The sequence below is a fragment of the Salarias fasciatus genome, chromosome 22, assembly GCF_902148845.1.
Source record: "Salarias fasciatus chromosome 22, fSalaFa1.1, whole genome shotgun sequence".
In the NCBI taxonomy this organism is placed as follows: domain Eukaryota; kingdom Metazoa; phylum Chordata; class Actinopteri; order Blenniiformes; family Blenniidae; genus Salarias; species Salarias fasciatus.
Window position 1 is genome coordinate 7,848,884 of NC_043765.1, and position 21,829 is coordinate 7,870,712.

The 21,829-nt window shown below is 44.0% G+C and overlaps 1 protein-coding gene across 1 annotated transcript in view; it reads right to left on the reverse strand.

Annotated features, from left to right (window-relative positions):
* pleca (plectin a) overlaps nucleotides 1-20,817 on the reverse strand; it is a 39,216-nt gene extending 18,399 nt beyond the window's left edge. Inside the window, 21 exon segments of the mRNA XM_030120853.1 lie at nucleotides 107-261; nucleotides 385-537; nucleotides 648-773; nucleotides 1,438-1,533; nucleotides 1,614-1,718; nucleotides 1,810-1,971; nucleotides 2,216-2,293; nucleotides 2,526-2,862; nucleotides 3,170-3,324; nucleotides 3,441-3,534; nucleotides 4,146-4,273; nucleotides 4,376-4,471; nucleotides 4,574-4,693; nucleotides 4,799-4,905; nucleotides 5,168-5,283; nucleotides 8,284-8,450; nucleotides 12,244-12,336; nucleotides 12,422-12,499; nucleotides 14,714-14,803; nucleotides 18,787-18,848; nucleotides 20,694-20,817. Coding sequence (XP_029976713.1) covers nucleotides 107-261; nucleotides 385-537; nucleotides 648-773; nucleotides 1,438-1,533; nucleotides 1,614-1,718; nucleotides 1,810-1,971; nucleotides 2,216-2,293; nucleotides 2,526-2,862; nucleotides 3,170-3,324; nucleotides 3,441-3,534; nucleotides 4,146-4,273; nucleotides 4,376-4,471; nucleotides 4,574-4,693; nucleotides 4,799-4,905; nucleotides 5,168-5,283; nucleotides 8,284-8,450; nucleotides 12,244-12,336; nucleotides 12,422-12,499; nucleotides 14,714-14,803; nucleotides 18,787-18,848; nucleotides 20,694-20,802 — 2,627 coding nt within the window. The 5' untranslated portion in view covers nucleotides 20,803-20,817.
* Nucleotides 20,818-21,829: the final 1,012 nt, after the last annotated feature.

Here is a 21,829-nt window from a genome sequence, read left to right on the forward strand (position 1 = left end):
CAAGGTGGAAGTCACGCAACAGTGTGTGTGTATGTGCGTGTGTGTGTGTGTGTGTGTGTCCGTTGTCTCCGGTGTTATCTGATGTATTAAAGGTCTCGGTTCTCACCCGGCCACACTGTTGACAGCGTCCTTGTTGGTGGGAGGAACCAGGAAGCAGATGGACGGCACCAGCGACTCGTTGCCTTTGTCGTTCAGCACCTTCCACTTGTAGGGCTGCGAGTTGTTGAGCAGAGCGCACTCATCTCCTCTGTGGACGGTGATCTGCAGGAGGGGGAGGCGGTACTCAATGACTGGGTGGATCATTACTACAGCAGAAACACCTATTTTATGTGCCAGAATATGTATTTTCATGCTCTAAACATTCATTTCAGTCTGTTTATTCACCTCCATCTGTTTGAAGTCACAAACAGCCTGAATGGGCTGTTTTCCTTTAATCGGGCTTGCAGGGTTGCGTGGCTTCAGCTGGATGATGGTCTTGGCTCTCCGCTTCAGGCCTTCCAGGTGAGTCTTGAACTCATTCAGCTGCTCTTTCTCATCCTGTGCACACACGTCATACTTTCACCATCCAAGTGTAGATTAAATGACCAAAGCGCTAAACAAAATGAACACTTCAGCCATGCACTGTGTCGCCAGGCCAGTAAACCCACAGCAGCGTCTTGCAGGAGATCTTCCAGCCGTGTGACGGTGATGGAGCGGTCGCATGTGTACTTCCTCTTCATTGTGTCTTGGAGTTTATTAATCTTATCCTCGGCCTCCTTCACGTCAGAGAAGAACTACGCGAAGAAGAAAGTGGAGAAATAAAGTTCAGATGTGACTGTGACGAAAAAAGAAATTGATGATTTGACTTTAATGTCAAGCAAAATGGCTGCAGGTTCGGGTCAAATAAGGTTAACTCTCAGCTACTAAACTGATTATATGAATTGGGAATAACTTTCCTTTACGAGGGCGGTGGTGTGTTTGGCACACAGAATACATAAATACACAGCGGCGCTACCCGATCAGAAGTGTTGCTTTGATAAGACTTCTGGAATTTGCAAAAATGATGACAGGGCACATTTTTCTTCACACTTCTCATAGTATCATAAACACTTTCATATTTTCCTTCCTTTACTTTTGACAAAGTATTTAAGCAAGTCAGTGCGCCAGACTCAAACATTTTCTTTTGACAAGTATTAAAAAATAGTTAAGAAAATTAAACTAAAACATAAGAACTATGCACAAAAAAACAAGTGCAAATAAGAAAATATTGCTTTTTAATAAAAGCGAAACAACAAACTTGTGTTTTTATCTAATTTTTGCTGCACTTTGTTTTATATATAAGTTGTGCTGACAGCAATATAACTAAGCTGATAATCCAAATTATGAATAAAATCTTTTAATGTGTATTCAACAGAGAAAACTTCTGTGACGGCCAGGTGTATCAACTGCTGAACATACCTGGAAGTAGGCTGTGTTTTCTTTCAGGTGGGTTTCAATGCAGCAGCACAGCTGCAGGATCCAGCTCCACTGAGTCTGCAGGGCGGCGGTGAAGGCCTGGAGGGGAGAAGAAGAGGAAGATGCTGCTTCATGTCTTTCCGGCGGAGAGCGAGCCGCGGCAGCGCGGCGCGTCTCACCTCGATCGTCTTCTTGGCCGGGTGTCCGTCTCGCAGCAGCTTGTCTCCCGTGGCCTGAACAGTGTTGACTTTCTTCTCTCTGAGCTCCAGCTCTCTCATCAGACCCTGCTCGGCACAAATAAAACAACCAGATTTATTATCGCTGTCGCCTGACAACGCAGAGGCCACAAACACCGTGAAGACGCGACATCTGTACCGAGTAGTTTTCTTTCTTGGCGGCCATGAGGGTGTTTCTTTCGCTCCAGTCGTAGTTGACCTCCTCCTCCTCCTTCTCGTTCAGCCACATCAGCTCTTTGGTCGCTGCGACGACGAAGGCGTGAAGCTGGTCCAGGTACCGCAGACGGGCCTTAGAGGCGTTCTGCAGAGACACGCGGAAGCAAAAGGACATCTGAACAGAACTGCAAGGAGAGTTTCAACGTGAGCTGGAAACCAGGAAAGCTTAAAGGTGATTGTAAAAATCTAAACTTTTCTTTAATTCACAATCATCCTGCTCAAATGTTCATGTTCAGAATTATCACGCCTTGCAAATGTTAAACGTTGAAAATGAAGTAATTTTTCTTTTCTTATCTTGTCATAGTTCCTTCTCTATTTTCTTATCTTACCAGTAGTTTGCTGTACTGCAGCTCCAGTTTTCCCAGATATTCGCGATATGCAGCTTTACTAGAAGGTGAAATCTGACTCTGAGGAGAGAAAAACACAAATGAGCTCGGCATGAACACAAGTGTTTATCATCACTGAGTTTTAAACATTGCTTGAACGTGTTGAAGCTACTAGTTTGGTAATCTGTTTCAGATACGATTTGTAGACACAAACGTTTGGCAGGGATTCAGACGTCTGCAAACAGACGTAATCCAGTTTGGTCAAGATTTAAATCTGTCTGTGCTCCGTCTGAGAAGCTTCCCGACGCCGTACCTCGTCCGCCTTGGCCCTCTCCACCTTGGAGCGGAACTCCTCCACGGACTGGTGCAGGCCGCGGTGGCTGCCCAGCTGGGACTCCACCGTGGGCAGGTCGGAGCCCCACTCGCCGTCGTCCACCCGCCGCTGGTTCTCCTCCACCCAGCCCAGCAGCTCTCGGATGTAGCGCAGGGTGACCTCGTCCAGCTCGGGCTTCACCCTCAGGGGTGCCTGCTGCAGGACCTGGGCGGTGTGGACCTGGGTCATGGGGATCTGGGCGGTGGTCACGCCGGACTTGAGGCGCAGGTTGTACTCGCTGCGGAGGTTCACCAGCCTCTCGTGGAGACGGTACACTCTGGAGGAGGAGGATCAGGGGGTTATTTTCTACCTGGTTAAACATCGCAGAGACCGTCAGTGTTCTCGAATTTTCTATTGCTTGAAATGAAATAACTGCCCTGACAGTTCAGAGAGTTGAAAACATTTAACGTTTGTGTTCATTCCTTCAGCGCAGGACGCCACAATTTCATTGTTTTGACAACTTCTGCAAATCATTCTCCCTTTGTACATCTGCCTGTTCGGCAGATTAAAGCATCCGTGCAGCATCTGTCTGAAAAATGGGAAGTATGTGGCTTTTGTTTTTTATGTTTTTTAATCCCCCCCACCTGCGATACATCTGCTCGGCTTGGAGGTGGCGTCCATCTTTGAGCAGCTGAACGTCGTTGAAGAGAAAGCGGATCATTCCTTCTGCTTTCTCCAGGTCTGCCTCCACCTCCGCCGCGTGCTGAGCGGGTTTACCGGAGCTCATCAGCCTCATGTCCTGCAGCACAGAGGGGGAAAAAAAACTACTATTTTCTTCCTTTAACGCTCACTTGCTGCGATGCTCCATTTGAAAAGAGGAATTTATCTTTTTTTAATCCGAGTTGTGTGTCTCACCGTCTGCAGCAGAGTCTCCACCTGGTTGAGCTGCTCCTCACACACCCCCGACTCCATCTGGACCTTACCCACGACCCTCTGAAGCCGCTCCATCCTGCAGAGGCCGAGGAAGGTCAAAGGTCAAAAAGCAGCTCCATTTTTTTTTTTTTTTTTTTTTTTTTAGCTTCATCACATAACAAAACAAATGATCATATGAAACATTCAGAAGCAAAATGAAGGCACTTACTCCGTCTTCTCTCGGAATAAATACTTTAAATTGTATCCCTGGTGCATGAACGCCATAATGTCACTCCTTCTAATCTGCGCATGCAAGTGGTTGAAGTTGCAAATTCGCCACTGCTGAAGCGACTAAAATCAGAAGCTACGCCCTTCCCATCTTATGATTATAAAACATGTTTGTGAGCCACTATCAAATGACCACAGTATTGGGGAACTGTTGCCATGGCGATGGCTCGGTTGTCATGTGTTTCCCCTAACATGATTTTTAGTTATCCGACAAAGCCACCTCAGTTTCTTTTTCAAAACCAACATGGAAGTTATCATTAGGAAATGAGTCACCCTCGTGGTGGAACAGCGGCGGATTCTCACTCCCTTGTGGTTTTTTTTTCTTTCTCTTTTTTTTTTTACGCGTAAAAAAAAAAGGAGAGAAGAAAAGCGAAGTTTACGTTGGCAACAGAGCATGAGTCATGACGTTTGGATGGTTACCTCTCGAACTCAGTCCGGAGGAGGCGCTCTCGCTCCAGGATGGCGACGTGCAGGCGGCCCCACTCCTTCTCCACGTCAAAGGGATGGTAGCCGGGCGGCACTTTCACTTGACCAGCCTGGACGGCGCCCTGAAAGGCGAGAACACAACAACTTCTACCTCTGCTGGATTTTGCAGATTTTGCCGACCTCTGTGAAAACACGGCGAAAAGAAAAAAAAAAAAAAAAATCACCTCAAATGACTTGAAGATGTGTTTGGAGCGGTTCTTGTCCGCCTCTTTCGCTGGGAGCTCGGTTTCCTTGAACTTCAGGAACTGACGCCACAGAACCTGAAGGTGCAAGAAAGGGAGGACTAAGTAACTCAAGCCTGTAACCTCATGTTAATCCCTCGTGGAGAAGCAGACGAACCCCGAGGGCTCTGACCGTCTCACCTCGATCTCCTCGTAGCTGCTGGGGAACTTTCTCTCCTCGAAGACGAGGATGTGGTGTCGGATCCACTGCAGTAGCATGGTGACCAGCTCGTAGTACTCCTGCCAGCGCAGCTCCAGCTCCTGCAGCAGGGGAGATGGACGGCCAGACATTTTATTGCACTGAAATGACACTATCGCCACTATTCTGACCCTCACAGATTGAAAATGATGCGTGAAAACACTCACGTTGGCCGTGACGCCGTCCTGGGCGTCGGGGACGCGGGGCATGGCGTCGTACAGAGAGGAGACGTATGTGATGATGGATTTCTCATCTGGATGGGGAACATCCACATCTGCAGGGAAAAACAACACAAGAAACAAAAATGATGGTTATATTGTGGGAATATCTGAAAGGAAAGAGAAAAGATCATTGAAACTATGAGGTCAAATGTCAAGGAAAAAGCTGGATCGTAGTTTTATCTTACAAAATTTGCTCACATCATCATTTCTTATTTTTAGAATTGGATGTTAGGTTCTTGTCACAATTCAGGTTTGAAAAAAATAAAATCAAGTGAAACACAGATTCAGGAATGTTCCTTTAAAAGCATGTTTCACCTTCGGGGTCCAGCAGCCTGGTGACCCCCAGCTCTCGCTCTGCCACGCTGAAGGCCTGCTCCAGATTCTCCTGGTTGCTCTGCCGGTACACCTGACTCATGTCGACCAGAGACGGCCTGCAGGCACAAATCACAACCACAGCTGTCAGTGGCGGGGAATCAAGACGCTCAAGTTCACTGTTTTAAACATTTATTGATAAAAAGTGAGACGAACAAAAGTATTGATATCATAAGATTTGTGTTGTCCAAACTAATTTTAAATACACACTGATGTTGATTTTATTGAATATCCACATCATTCAATTCTATTGTTATGTATTTCATTTAAAATATTCCAATCTATTTTAATTCTGTCTTGCGTGTCCAATTACTCAATATTAGGACCATCTATTCCATTTTATTATTTCTTTTCTTGAATTCAATTGATCTCAGATATTCAATGCTATTTTCTATATTATTTCATTCTATTCCTTTCAACTACATATTATTTATTCTCACACATTCTATTGTTTATTTTATTTTATTTCGTATTCTACTAAATACTTTGACTGATTCTAAACTTTTAGTAATTTTATTAATTTCATTTTATTTAACTCAAAATTCACCAAAAATAATTTTGTTTTCTATTCTGTTCTATTAAATTATATTCAACTATAGTCTACTAATTCTAAAAGTCTAAGTATGTAGGTTAGTTTGACATCTCTTGCTGACAGATGAATCCATCACTCTTCTAAAGGCTGCAGTCGACAGGCATGTTGAAAACGTGGGCAACATGTGCGAAGTTGCTGCAGGCCGGTTGATCAGAATTGACATTTCTGCACCGACACCGTGAGGGGCAAGCAAAAACACGACCGGCTGCCTCCAGAGCAGATCAAGCTCCCTGATGGGTTTTTTTTACAGTGATGTGACAGACACGCTGCCTCCGAGTTCACCTGCCGGGAGAATCACTGCGGTCTCATGACGTGCAGGAACAGGCGTCTCACAACTCTCAGGGGGATAAAAATACTTTCACAGAAATACCAGAGTGCAAGAATAGATCAGGAGATGCTGAACAACTAATGAGAGCTTTAAAACAAAACGGAAGGTTTCCGGGGTTCGTACACTTGCACCACTCTGTGTGTGTAGTACAGCTGGGCCGGCTCCTTGTCCGCTGAGCAGGCCTGCCTGTAGGCCAGCCTGCCGGGGCTCATGCGGATGACCTGGCGGTCGGAGCTGGAGTCCTGCTCCTCGCTGTGGCTGGAGCGGGCCGCCAGGCTGCGGGAGCTCAGGCCCGAGTCCACCGAGTAGCGCTCGTTGGGGATGTCCTCGCAGAGCATGATCACCCGGTCGTCCAGGTCGCTGACGGAGCCGGCGGTGCTGCTGGAAGCGCTGTTCAGCCGCCGCTTCGAGTTGAACTTCCTCTTGAGCTTGAACATCGCGGCAGTGAGTCAGTCCCTCTTAACGGTTTCCAAGATATTCGAGGTTATTTCGCAAAAAAAGCAAAGGCGTGGGGGGAAAAAAAGAAGCACAGGAAACGCGTAATTCTTTCCAGAGTCTGCTCGTAACTCCTGCTGGCGTGGAAAACGTCTCCCCTCTGTCCGTCCGCTCGCCGCAGTCCTCCGCACATCCTTCTCCTCCCGCTCCTCGAAAGAATGAGCAGTGTTTTGCTGCGACCTGCCGAGCTTCCAGCGAGCGCTCCCTCAGGCCAGCCTCCTTTCTCATTTCAGTGCGATACTCCCACATCGTGGAAGAAAACGCCCCCCGCCACCTTTTTTTTTTTTTTTCTTTTTTTTCCCACTACATATGGTGCCAGCTCGGCTTCCACACGCTGATATTGTGTTGCTTTGTGAGCAAATCCCGCAAGACTCGTTTGTGCAAACACAGACTCAAAGTGGCACTCCACCCAAAATAAATGTTTGGAGTTTAAAAGTCACATCCTGAGGGCTTCATCGGTGGCTGCTTCCCAAAACACTGAGGAGGACAGCAGCCGTGCAGCCGGAGCTCATTTCAGTCCTTATGAAGAATCAAAGTGTCTGCAAGGACTGAAGGGGGGGGAAAAAAAAGCTTTTGCTTCAGTTTGAGATCGTCTCGAGAAAACCAGACTAACAAAATGGAGACTTTTCCATCTGATTATGCAACAGGAAAATCTCAAGAAGCTTCTGCAGCCCAGTGCTACAGTTAAAATTAGATTAGATTTCAAAATTACAGAGTGCATGAGTGAGCAAAAATCATGTCGCACTCAGAAGTTATACACTTCCCTGCCTGCTGACACAAGAGACTTTATGGCATTGTATATTGTACATATTGTATATATTTACAGATAAGTGAAATACGAAGATGACCGTTTTCTACTGATCTGCATTTTGATCTAAACATTGTTCGGTGAGCACAAGGCGAGTGCAGAAGAAGATCTTTCTGTGTCTGTGAAGGCCAAAAACATTCCTCAGTCGACCTCGTTTTATCTCCTGAATTCTTTCTGCTGCTTTCAGGCAGACGGCATAATGTGCCTCAACAAGGAACATACCGTTACTCCAGAATCCCTCTGAAATCAGAGAGCTCAACGCAGGCAAATCCCACTGGTTTTCATGACTACTGACTATTTTCTGCCTCATTATCTTTACATGCATTTAATTCGGGAGAGCATTCAATAATTTAAGATGAAAAATGCAAGAAATTACAAACAGAAAAATCAAGATGTTTAAACGGAACTAAGAAATTGATTTTCTGATGTTTTAGTAAGAAAAAAATTGAAAGTAATAAATGAAGGACTGGCTAGTCTCTGTTGGCATTTACCGTGAAATTTGATTTAAAGGAGCCTTCCACCTTTTTGTCCTGACACGTTAAGTGAGCTCAAGTAAAACTCTAAAATATGGCATTCCTGCTCTGAACTTGCTGCAATAAATAACAAAAATACAACAACATGAGATGTGAAAAGGGCCGAAGAGAAGACCTCTAAAAATGTGTGTTAAAATTCATATCCTGCGGCGCTAAAAGTCTCCGAGTCCGGACACGTTCCTCCATCCAGAAAACCTGGCTGTGAGGTCTGGAAACCACAAGTGTTCATTATATCCTTTTAGGATTAATCAACAGGTACTTTAAAATCCCGTTTCCCAGCCGGGAGCCGCGGACGTGGCTCACCTGTGCTTGTGGATGATGGCGTTGAAGAGCTTGCCGTCCCTCCAGCCGGTGGTGAAGTTGTCGCAGCGCAGGCCCTGGTATCCCTCCACCATCCTCTGAGACCACAGCAGCAGCTTCTCTTTGGCCGTCATGTCGTCCGACTGACCGTTCACCTGGATGTCCGAGATCTGGAGGAGGGAGACCGGCAACTCGTTACAAGTGAAAGACACAATTCTTAAAAAAAAAAAAATCACAAAACATCTGTTCCAGCTGATTTATGGATCTTCTCCTTGCTGAGTTTCTTTTCTTTTTTCAAGACAGGACAGCTCTATTTGAATGGTACATTAGGGCAAATAGGTGATTTTATTTTACATATTTCTGACAAATTAGGTTACAATGATAGTTTATTCCCAATATTTCCTGTTTTCATTCATAAATAAAGTTTTGTGATCAATACAGGATTACAACTGTTCACCACCATCAACATCAAAATACTTGAGCTGCCTGTTTGTGTATTAATATTACAATATTACTCTTCTACTTGAGTACATTTAAGAACCTCTCTTCATGTTAACAGAATTGTTGAAGAGCAGTGAACAATATAATTGTCATTCTTGTGACTGAGCTGCTTTGGAGGTTTTATTTGGGTTCTGAAGCTACTTTCACTACTTAACAAAGATAAATGACTTTGTCTCTGGGAACTTACATTTTTATGTGAAACATTAAATATAACTCTTCCCATTAATTGAGGATCTGATGGAGGGAAAAAAAAAAAATGTCTCTTTCCACTTCGTCCTGCTGATTTCTTCCAGATTTGCTGGATGAGTCACATCTCAAACCGCAAATACCGAACAGCGCTTTGACCACATGACATCCACGGAGCTCACTGCTCTGGACAGGAACACCAAAACTTTGCAAACAGAAGTTGAATCTCCTGCCCGTGAGTCACTGATATCACAGAGACGGACTGCAAATGCGCCAAGAAACAGTTTCCAGTAAATAATCAGGTAGCTATTAAAGAAGTGTTGGGCCGTGTAACAAAACCACAACTGGCAAATGTTTTCAGAGCCGCGAGGCGAAGTACTGACTCACATGAACACACTGATGAAAATCCACTTTAAGAGGCTTTGTTTGGGGTTTTTTTTTAATCATGAAACCAATTGAAACTGCGCTTATGTAACATGTCTCTCCGTCCCGTCTATTCTCACCTTACTGCTCATAGCAATAACTATGAGATCACTTTCAATCGCTAAAAAAATCCAAAAACTACGAGAAACAGCTTTGTGTCGGTAAACAAATCATTACCATGGCAGCCAGGGGCTTCAGGAGTCTGTCTGTCTAATCAGAGACAAGATTCACGCAATGTGAGAAACACACACTCAAAATGAGTCACGTCCAACAACTGCATCTTATCTACTGAGGATAAAACAGAGGCAAATTTACAGTCTTGAATTAAAATTAAGTCAGACTGAACATAATTTAAAACATTAAAGGGGTGAAAAACTGTCTGCTGTTCAATAAAGAAGAAAAAAACTGTTAATTTGCATGTAAAAGAACAGGTAACCACTCCGGGTTGGAAGTCAGGATCTGCAGCAGTTCGGACCTTTTGTCATTTTACACCAAATTAAATTTGTCAAAAACATATTTGAAGTTATAAAATGAAAAAAACACAGATCAGTAAGTTTTATATATATATTTTATAGTTTTTAGCCATCCTAACAACTTTTGCTGTTTTACATTTGAAAGTGATTTTAATTGACACTTAAATTCTTCAAGCTGTTATTTTAGTGATTTTTAATGTTTATTTCCATTGTTTTTACAGCTTTCGCGGCTTTCTCTGCGTTGTCTCTTTCAGCGTAAAGTTTTTCTTGTCAAACAAAGATAAATCAGCATCAGGTGACACATTTTAAAAGAAAAAAAAATAATTTCATGTGGACTGCACATAAAAGACAAACAGGAGAAAATATTTTTTTACATCAGATTTTGTTAAACCTGGTTCTGGATAAAGGTTGGGGATGCCTGGGTTTGGGGGCAGACCTGAATCAAAGTGTTCTTTAGTAAGTTTGTGTAAATGAGTGTGTAAATGACCGTGTGTCTGCAGAGTATGACTGTTAGTGTAAAGGACATTGAGAGCGCGAGATGAGTCATTTAAGGACATTCACCATTTGCTGCAGAGAGGCTGAAGTGGTTTCAAACATATAACAACAACAGACTCCCGAGCGATTTCTGGAGACCAGCTGTGACGCACCGAACTGAAACCTAGTGCTTAAATGTGGTTCGACATGTTGCACGACTTGGCTCAAAATGCTGATCCAAGATCAAAAGATTTCATAAAATAGTGTGTGTGTGTGTGTTAAATTTGACTGGTTGTATTTTGGAGTTGGTTGGGTTCGCCCAGACTAGCTCTCTGTGAGATTTACTTTTAGATTTGATCCTTGCCTCTGACGTTTGAGTGTTTTAATGTCTGTGACACAGCAGAAAGGTGGAGGTCTTTGGTAAATCAAGCTGTAAAACCCTAACAATCGAAGGAAGTCTCCTTTTCTTGTTGTTTTAACCCTGCTAAATCATTTCAATGTGGGGAAAAAAAAAACTGCCCACTTACCCTGTAAATTCCTAAAACAATATCAGTTTTAATATTTGGTGTCTGTATGTTTGTAATCTGCTGTATTTCTACCCACAAAGACCCTAAAAAAAAAAAACTTTTTTGCGTGTGTTTGGTAAATTTCTTCTTCCTGGAAGAAGCAGAGTTTTGCTACTAGTAGATAATATATGCAGTGGATTTGCGTTTTGGTTCATGCTGATTAGTCACAGCAGAAGTAAAGATTTCACTTGCAGACATCTTTTAAGGACGGGGGAGCAGGAAAGGGTGGAGACGGGGAAAAAAAAGAAGGCATTTCTTCTTTCTGCTATTTCTCTTTTGGAAGGGAAACCCCGGCGCTGCCGTGTGGACGAGGGCACGAAGTGACTCAGACGCTGGGTGGAAACGGGGCCGCCGCCCTCGCAGCCTCTGACACGGAGCAGGTCCATTATTTTAACAAATAAACAGGCACCTGCTCAGGAGGGGGCTGCGAGCGGCGAGCTCAGAGGAAGCTCACTATTGTCTCTGATGACCTGCATGTGTAAAAATGCAGAGATGATGGGTTTGTTTTGTTTAAATATCAGGAATAGCAGGATGAATCAGCGCATCAACATGTGGATTTCTACTTTTTAACAGCAGAGTTTACAGTATGTAATGAACGTAAGGGATCGTTTTGGAGTTTTCTCCTCGCGGCCACGCCCACGCCCCGCTGCTGGCTTCAACATGGGAATCACTGAGTCACAGCGAGCGGCGAGGAAAAAAGGATCCCACATGCACATCCCGACATAACCTTCGCCGTCATTATAGCATCAAAGAATCTCCACTCCCCACTCTCTTTCCTCTAAAATCTACGAAAACCATCTGCTCCAAGACCATCCACACAGGCGGCCGCGGCATGAGGAACACATCAGACCGCAGACCGACACTTTCCTGCAGCGCGGCCTGAACTGCCGTGGGTGGTGAGAGCAATTCTATACTGTTTACGTTACTAAATAAGGCCCACCCGCTTGAGCTAAACCCAAATATTTCAGGTTCGCTCCAACTAACAGAGCCAAAAGACAAAGAAAAAAGAAGAAGCATGAATTCACTTTAGAAATGTAAGAGCACGGAAAGATTGGGTTTTTCATGCAAATGACTGCCGTTCAGGAAATATGACTCAGCTGCTCCCTGCAGATATCAGTCACTTCATTTTGAATACATGCAAAATGAGAGAAAACGCATTTAGAAATGGAAACCCTGCACTGCAGTGCGTCAGGACGCCGAGCTATAACGTCAGCGAAGCCAGAAAGCAATGATGAAAAATTTACTTGAAGCTTTGAGTTGAGAATCTGAGTCTTAACTTGCGGCATGAACAGTGTTCAGACGCAGAGGTTTCCAGAGGAGTTCATGGCTCATGGTGTTACCTGGAAGTGAAGGATGATGGTCCATATCAGGCCCAGGGTCAGCTTGGGGTTCCCATCTGCAATGTCATCATTTCTGATGTTGACCAGCTTGACCTGAAAATGCATGGAAAAACAATCGTTTCTCAGATGAAACATGAGGAAGAATATGCAAATTAACCGCTGCATTTCCTGTACTGACCTGTCTGTGTTTAAGAAAGTCCAGGGCGATCTGCACGTTCTGCAGCTTGTGGAAGCGCATTCGGCCCTTCTCCCGCGGCTGTGAGAGACCAGGAGACAGCGACGGTTAAAACAGAGAAACCTGACAAGCGTCAAATCCTCAAGAAACTGCAGAGGCCCATGACCGAGGAGCAGGTGTCTCTGAGTCCAGCAACACCGTACATCTACACTACACACATCTGTACAGTCATGGTCTTCAAAACTGAAAGAAAGGAGCAAATTTGAAGTGCGATTCAAATTGTGCGTGGTTGTGATTGAAGCGTTCGGCCCTTCGACAGATCTGACCCGACGCGGCTCCGGAATGCACCGAGACCCAGCCAAGATGTCTGCAGGTGAAAGCATGATAATGGATGATACACATTCTCAGTGATTGGCCTCGTCATCCGTCACAACGCCGCTTTCCTTCCAGATCCTGACAACAGCTTTCCCCTGCTTCTGATCGGAGGCTTTGAAGTTAGTCCTTCCCCTGTCAACCGACGCCTGATAAATGAGGGCTTCAGCCGAGACGCATCCAACGGAGCAGATTTCTACAGATCGGTTTTCCCGGCAGTGACGGCCTTCACATGCACTGGTGCGCCGAGTCGTAAGCTTTCAGCCAGTCACAAGCTTGGTTGCAGAACAAGTCATCAGAACAGCTTGGCAGGTGATGAAACCTGGGCCTCTTGCACGTCTTGTTTGACCCTAGACTATATCAGAAGGACTATACCAGCAGATTGAAAGGGATCAGTGTGTGGGATATAGTGGCATCTAGTGGTGCGGCCGCTCACTGCAAACAGCTGCAACCAACTCTCTGGTAGAGTGGCTGGTCTCTCGGGGGCTGTTCACATTAAAATGGCACTTTTTGTTCCAAAGTTGTTACAGTTGCATTACAAGTTGTCCATGTTACATTTGCATACCATATTCCCACTACACCATCCAACTCGTTGCACAACTATAAGTCATCAAAGAGAGGCTCCCTTCAGCACCGTTATCACTTTTAATGCTGATATAGAGCAAATGTATCGTCGTCATGATATCAATCTTCAACAGATTTGACCGATCAGATGCAGCTGCACTGCACGAGATAGTACTTAGAGGGAACTATATTTCACTTTCTTATTTCAACATTTAATTGTATTTGGTAACAGCAGGACAGAAGCACAAAAAAATTCAAAGCGTCAAAAGCAGCTCTGCTTCAGAAACGCTGCTGGTGGGAACTGAAGGTGTGCATGTGATCCAAAAAAGGGAAAAATAAACACAGTGAAGTGGCTTTGGCTTTTAATGAAAATTGGGTCCTAGTGAGCACTGTCATTTGGATGCACAGAGACAGCAAACATCATATAAATTTATACATAGAAATTAGAAAATCACTCTCAAATAACACACATTTATTTATTTTGGTGGACAAAGTCTCATCTGAGCTCTCTGGCTTTATAAAATGTATGGTATGGTCCCTTAATTGGGAACATTTTATTGGAATTTGATTGGTCATATATTGAAAAAAAAAGGGGCTTCATCTTTTATCATAAAATCCTCCTGAAATATTTCTCACACAATCTTCAGAACAAACTAAATCAACTGCAATCTCAACTTCAACTTTGCATCGTCTGAGCGCGACCTGTGACCCTCCCAGCTCGCTGACAACATGAACGAGGACGATGTTGACGGAACAAGAGACAACGGGCGGGGTGTGACTGTCATCATGCACGACGCAGCAGCCACCTGGGGTGGTGACACATGCGGCCAGCCACGGTCCGGGCGGCACTCACCAACCGCACGTTCCTCACAACGTCACGCTCCCTCGGCTACCACAGCAAGAGCATCGCAAGAGAGGAAGGCAGAGGCACAGGGGAGGGAGAGGTCAGGGCAAAGGTCAGCAGACAGGAATTAGATCAAAGGTAAAAAAAAAAAAAAAAAAAAAAAAAACAGGCGTCAAACAAGTCAGTGCAGAAAGGTTACAAGATGGAAGCGAAGAATGAAATTAGTGTTTTAAGGCGACATCACCAGAAGGTGTGTTTCCCAAAGACCAGTGCTGAGGTCGGTAAAGTAAAAGAGTGCGAACAGCCTCAGCATGTACGGAAATGTCCAAAACGTCTCGGACGTCGACACATGCAGAGGTGAGGACGACAAACCCACGAAAATAACATTTGGCTGAGGTAACAGCGAGTCGACTGGACAACAGAAGACACACGACAGCAAATAAAGTCTGCAGAGAGGTCTGGACAGGACAGGGGGGGGGGTTCACAGCAGAGGTCAAAGGTCAGCCCACACTCACCAGTGTCTCTCCAGAGAGCACCTCCAGCAGGGAGATGAGGTTGTGTCCATCTCGGAGGTCCTCGTACAGGTCGGTGATGTGTCGCTGGGCCTGCACACACACACACACAAGACAAGGCAAGACGGCGTCATGTGACAGTCTGACATCTGCATCCACACTCGGTCTCAGCAAGAACAGCAAAAGCAGTTTCACAGAATTCACAGACTGTCTTCAATACTTCATCTCAGCTAAAAAAAAAGGTCAAACTTAAAGGAAAATGTGGACAAACGGCAGCAGAGGCCTGCAGGAAACGTTTCCCTTCTGCACTCACTGAGGCGTTAAATGATCTTTTGCCTGTTTATAGTCTAGAATTTGTCAATTATGTGTGATAAACACCCAGGTTAACCTATATCTTTTTTGTTTTTCATGAAAAACCAACAACTAAAATTTGCATCATGCAATTAAAAATAATTTCAAGCATTTACATTTTTGAGCAACACACGAAATTATGTTTATAACTGCTGCAATAATCCTATGTACTGAAGAAGCTCCAAATACTTTGAATTTAATTTCTTTGACAGCAGGAAGCACACTTTTTTCTTCAAACACACAACACGAATGTATGAAAAAAGTTTCATAACACGAATGCAAGCAAATGAAAAAGTTAAATGAAAAAAAAAATAAAGGCTGCAAATTTAACACATGTCTTTAATTTAGGGCATTAACAACACTCATGTGAGAGTTATTAAAGTGCTAAAAGTTAGCTTAATAATGCTTGGTTTAGAGTTTCCCAGAAGACACGTGTTGATCCCTCCCTGGGTAGTTCAAAGGAATGATTCGAATAATTTATAGTATAAACTCAGGAGAAAAACCCACACATTATTTTGTTTTTCAGTGTCAGTGAAGTTGATGAGGTAAGATAAGAGATCTGAATCAAAATCACATAAATTCTGTAAACTAGAGTGCTACATGGCGAGCAAGGCATTCAGAGCAGGATGGTACAGGAGAGGAAAAAGGTAAGTGACTGGAGATTTCACAGCTTACTTAATAGCTGTAAAACAGCTGTGCACAGCTGTAAAAAAAAAAAAAGAAAAAAAAAGAAAGAAAGAAAAAAACAGCTGTGCAGAAGATGACTAAGACATAAAGAAGTGTCAGTACATGTAAAGTTACAGCTGCAGCTACAGGTGAATCAATGCTGGAGTCCACAAATCATGATCTGAGTCCTGTTTTTAAGCAGCTGGAAGCCCAAATGAAGAAAAATGTTTACAGCTAGCACAGGATCTGGACCGGACAAAATACATACACCCTGTTTAAGGGAGAGGTTTGTATCAGGAGAGCAGTGAATTCAGGGTCATGGGTCTTCAGTAGGATGTGTTTGTCCAGAAATATCACTAAATACCACATTTTTTTTTCTTGTCAAACAATAGATTGTGGTCAGACACATCAGAGATTTAACTTTTGGCTTCACACGTCTACAAAATCTGCAAACACTTAGAGATCACTCCCAATGCTGTCTTCATGAATGGAAACCACAGCAAAAAATAAATGGAAAAAAAATAATCACTTTTTATCTACCATAAGGGAATAACTACATTTAGAAAGAAACAAGTTAAGGTCTCATAAGCTCAGAATGTGTTGTAATTCTACAGTGGGAAGAAACTGTATTACATTTCAAAAAATACAAAATATTCTAATTTATGCCAAAGTATTCTGGCAGAAGATGTTGTGGGTCTTGAGACATTAAAGGTGAAACACTATGAAGCCTGTTATGTAAGCTGGACTTTTGTTTTAGATGCAGAACTTTCAGAAACAAGTTGAACTGCAGAAACGGGTCTTATAAAGACTCAGAGAGCGGACAAAGGTGAGAGGAGAGCAGCTAAAAGCGCCGAGGTAAAAGGTGAGCGAGCGTCAAAATGCCACCACAGACATGCAGGTGAAATGAGAAAGGAGTCCACTCAGCACCTACCTCTGCCTTCCAGTGCTGAGAGGGGCGGACGCGAGCGAAGGCAGGGTGAGGGATGGAGAGGAGGAGGAGATGAAGGAGAAGGTGTGAGAAGATGAACAACCTCGAGACTCGTGAGGGAGGAAAAGACAAGGACAGACGTGCTGGTTGGATCCGACAGAGACAGTGGGATGTTCTCTATGTTCCAGCCGTTTCATTTATTGGTTTAATCTTTAAAACTACAGTATTTTTTGTTCTTTTTTTCTTTGTGGATGATAATTTGATCCACCTCAAATTGAGTTGGATTAACTTCACACTATATACTTTCACAGTTGTTGAGTCTTCTTGGCCTTAAAGTTTAATCTTTTGACCACAGGTCTGAGAGGCCTCGAGGGCAGCGAGAGAGAGGACCGGCTCCAGTCCTTTGGACTCAAATCTGAGGGATTTCCAAGAAAAGCTGACGACAAAGCGAGTGAGTCATCTCAAAGTGAGAGGGCCGTGTCGCAGGGTGACCACGGCCCAAACGCCTCACAGCGTAACAGGCTGGAGGTCCTGTGTGGAAAACAAGGATTCATGAGCTGCGGAGACCGAGTGCGACTCAACCAGTGCTTCCTGGGTAGAATCAGGTTTTACTGGGAAACAGAAGCCTAGAGAATGGGAAATGTCGCCACGCAACAATTACAGGAATTATTCCCATGACTTTTTTTCCCCTTTGTAGGCCAGTCCTATCTTTGTTTACAAGAATAGCTCATAGCTTTATTATATTAGTTGTTTTTATGTTCCATTTCAAAGTTTGCATGTGATTTGGCAGTTTTTACATTGGACGTCCTCCATGACAGCAGTGAGGATTCAAACCAGGGAACTTCGCATCACACACTTGCTTCCCTAACCTCTAGGCCACGATTGGTCCCCGATGGGTAAATTACTTTGAATTTCTTAAATATCTTCAGGCTTTGTGGGATAAACATGCAAACTGAAAGCATGGCAGTGGGTTGGAAAGAAAATGAGCAGAACATTAAAAGCAGATTCTCATCTGCTACATAAAAATCGCTAAATATTCTTTTATTAAACTTATAAAACACTAACATGCGACTGTATTTTACGGTTTCTGTCACGTAGTATAAAGCAGGCTTCTTTATTATGTGATCCATTCCCTTTCCGAAGAAATGGCCAAAGGCAAAACCAGAGGTTCATTTAAGTGAAGCACATTTCCACTGCTTTGCATGTAAACCATCCTGTTCACAGTGAACCTCGTACAGTCGGAGCGGCTGGGGGCAGGAGAGGCTCAAGCCGTGGCATCTTCCAGCTTCTCATTTTGTTTAATACACCAAACCTCAAATCCTTACTTTTGGAGGATTTAAAGACAAATACAAACTAAAACAAGTACTTAAATCACGTGATTTCGGAGTGATTTCAGTGTTATTACTGCATTTTAAAACACTTCTGTCGCTGCAGACGTTTGTTCCTGAGTTCCTACTATCCAGACTGTGTCAGAACATGATAGGATTACTTAGGTGTATCGTGGCTGCACCAGTTTAACGTGTTCAGTTGTGGAAGTGGAAGGTTCCCGTTCCCCTGCAGAGCCCTGAGAAACCGCCCCCCCCCTCCCCTCCGCCCCCCTCCGCATTGTGTCTGGGTCCCAGATGTGAAACCTGAGCGGGCGCCGGCCACCGAGCGCCAGCCTAAGCGAGGCCAGGTGTTCATGACTCACTCCCTCTCATGCATGTGGTTCACTCGAGCACCCAGGGTGGGTTTCAGGGTTTCATAATGCAAACATTTCGAACTGTTTCCTATTTTCTTCTCTCTTTTGAAGGAGGGGGATTCGGTCGGTTTTTAGCTTTGCATTTCCTCAGTGTGGAGTTCAGGTGAACATTTCATGCAGGTAGCTTCAATCATGTCGGAAACAAATGTGTGATTTCTTCTACTGCAAGAAAGTGAAAAAGAACAGACATGGTAGGACTTTGACTGCAGCAGAACGGCCTTGAGGGTGAGTTAAGGACAGCAAGCTCGCTTATGAAAATCCCCCTTTCAGTTTAATGCGCCACGCGGGAGGAAGTACACATTTTTATTAACGAGGTGGACTTATTGACTCCATCTGATGTAAGGAAGCTTTTGTTTAATGAATAAAGAGTTGCCAAAAATGGGATCTTACCTTTATCAAATGTTTATTGACCCATTTTGTGAAGGTCTTCTTCTGAACTCGATCCCGTTCATCTGAGGAGAGACAGAGGTTCTGCTTAATCCACCATGTCAGGACAACAGTGTTTCCATATTTGGTTCTCTGCAAATTGGTTTATTCAACAAACAACAAACCATCCGGCAACAATTAAAGAAAAGAGAAAAGCACGTATCGAAGCAGCGAGGCGGTAGTTTGCCTCACAGTGAGAGTCACCAGGTTTGAAAACCAAACCTGGAAAATCAATGTTAATTTGAGGTAAAGCGTTTTGGCTTTTTCAACTGGGATCTTCTCCATATCCAACAGCCCTGAGTTGGATAACGCACTGATGAGGCTGGATGGATGGATAAGAGGTTAGGAAACTTTCCCAAACTCATTCTGAATGAAAAAAGTAAACCAGTTTTCCATGATCCACACTGAGCCACTCAGCCAAACTGCAAAGTAGTGACCTTTTGTCTGAGTCCAAAGTAAACGCAATTGCTTAAACCTTCTGAGATCAAACTGCAGCTATCACTTCCCATCGGATGAGATCTTTCAGGGGAAAATAAATGGAATTCAAATGGTCAATGGATGGAATGGTTTTCCAGGAGAGAAAATGACGCTGCACAGGAGCCGGAGAGCATCTCCCTCTAATGGCCGTATCCAAACAAAACAGGAAGGTCCTCCTGTTTGCGTTTGGTTCTACAACCCAAATACCTCAGACAGCCGTCAGCTCAGCATCTCTGCTCAAACATGTCCCACCTTGTATACTGTTGCTGTTTTGGCTTAGATTTCACACTCTGATTATTCAAGAATGCCACATGCCAACAGACACTCTGCTCTGCGAGGTCTGGGTGAGATTTATGAAGCGTGCAGCAACTTCGCAGAGGAAAACCACCAAACAAGCGTCAGATCCACGTGTGATGAGACAGAGAACGTCGTTATGTGTGTCGATTGAATTATCAGCATCCGCTCAGAGATCAAAGCTTGTGAAACAGATAAAATCAGACGAAGGCGGAACAGAGAAACCAATGAAAATGGCATCGCGTGGCAGCGGGGCTTTTTTTTTTTCAGGGTGGCAGTACGCCGATGACTCATCCACACGCTCACGACCGTTTCCAGCGTAAAAAAACAGAGAAGTGAAATAAAAATGAAAGCAGAAATGACAATTCTGCTACTGTTTTGTTTTTTTATGGCATTACTGAGAAGTGTGACGCAAACAGGAATTTATGTCTTCGCGTCAACTGGTCTGCCCTCTGCTCAATGAAGACACTAAAGCCCAACGTGAGGAATCAAACCAGGCGCCAAAAGCTGCAAAGCAATGCAAATCTCAAGCCAGCATGACAAAGCAAACCTCGCTGATCCCTCTGACAAACATCTCGCTGGCCGGCTTCACTTTCTGAGCCCGAAGCAGCAGAAACACAAGAAGCTGTGGATTTGATGAGGTGTGAGATTTCAAAGAACAGTATTGTGCTTTTCAGAGAAGCGCGACCGACTGATCTGTCGCCAGAAAAACGCCCATGTGGTGTGGAATTTTGATATTGTCACATGAAAATAAATTTTTTTTTTTATTGTTGGGATTTTTTTTCCAAAGCTCATTGAAAGAAAAAAAATCAAAATTTTTGGAGAACAAACTAGTTCTTCTTTTTTTTACTTTGGGGAGTTGGAGCAGCTGACCAATAAAAAGAGGAAAAGAAGTGACACATGAAGGGGTGTGGCTCATTCGATTAAAAGGGAGGCAGAAGACCACTGCAGTCAGACCTGGACTCTGAGCAAATACAAAAACTAAACTATTTGAATCTATATTAAAAAAAAAACTCAAGCTGACACACCCGCTGAATTTCCACGTCACAACACACAACTGTCGCTCAAACTCTGAACACCAAAAGCAGAACAAACTCTACCTTTTTTGTAATCCATAGCCTTGAGGATGCCCTGGTAGTAGGAGTCCTCCAGGAAGACCCCGTCGCTGCCCGTACTGTCAGAGGAGTAGGTCCTGAATCTGTGCTCCATCGCCACGCCGCTATCAGCTCATCAAAACAAAAACAAGTCTCCGCGGGGTTCGGCTCTTTTCTACCTTAAAGACTTGTCGCTATTTTCTGAACCGCTGCAGCACGCTCAGAGCAAGACTGAAGTCAAGTAGGAGTGTCCAAGCCACCGATTCAGTTCCTGGTCTTCCTCCCTGTTCTGTCTTCTGACATTCAGTTCTTTTTCACCACCTCTTGCAAAATGCCTGCCTGCGGGCTACAATGTCAGAAGCTGTCATTCATCACCGAGCGCTCTGTAACACGGTGGAGGGGGGGGCTCTCCTCCTCCTCCTCCTCCTCCTCCTCCTGCACCCACACCCCACCCTCCCCATCACACCTCAGCAAAATCCCCCTACCCACACACACCCGACCGAAACAGACCACCAGAGGGATTACATTACCAGACCTGAGGAAGCATCCATGTGTCGGAGTTTATTTAGTCGCTCTGACAGTGATGTGCTGCACTGTACAGACAGTAAGCACAAACTTTAAGAGTATTGATTTATGACAATTATTCAAAAAAGGATTTGGTCTTCATGGATGACAAGAGGAACACTCAGGTTCTTAACTCCCACATTCACTTTAGGGGAAACTCTCCTTCGAGTCAAAGGTGTTTTCCACCTTAATTCTTCACCTTTTTGCTGTTGCACTTCATGGTAGATGTCAATAGCAAAGGGCACCTAGTTGTTTCGATATCCTTGCACTGTTAGGCTACGGTCCACAGCTGGATTTAAAGTAACTTTTGGAGGATTTTGTTTTGTTTTGAATTCACATCACACAGAAACATTTACATTTAGGAATCAACCATTTATTCCAGATTGCCACAGCTCGATGTAACCTACTGTTACCTGTTGTTGAAGTGGTAATTACAGAGGCATGAACATGCTTTGACATTTTTATTTAGGTGTCATTTGGTTTGACTTTCAAACTGCAACATCTTTGATGCAAACAGCCTGAGAAACGAATGTGATTTTAAATGCGTAGGAATATTCTTGAATAAAAAGAGAATATGT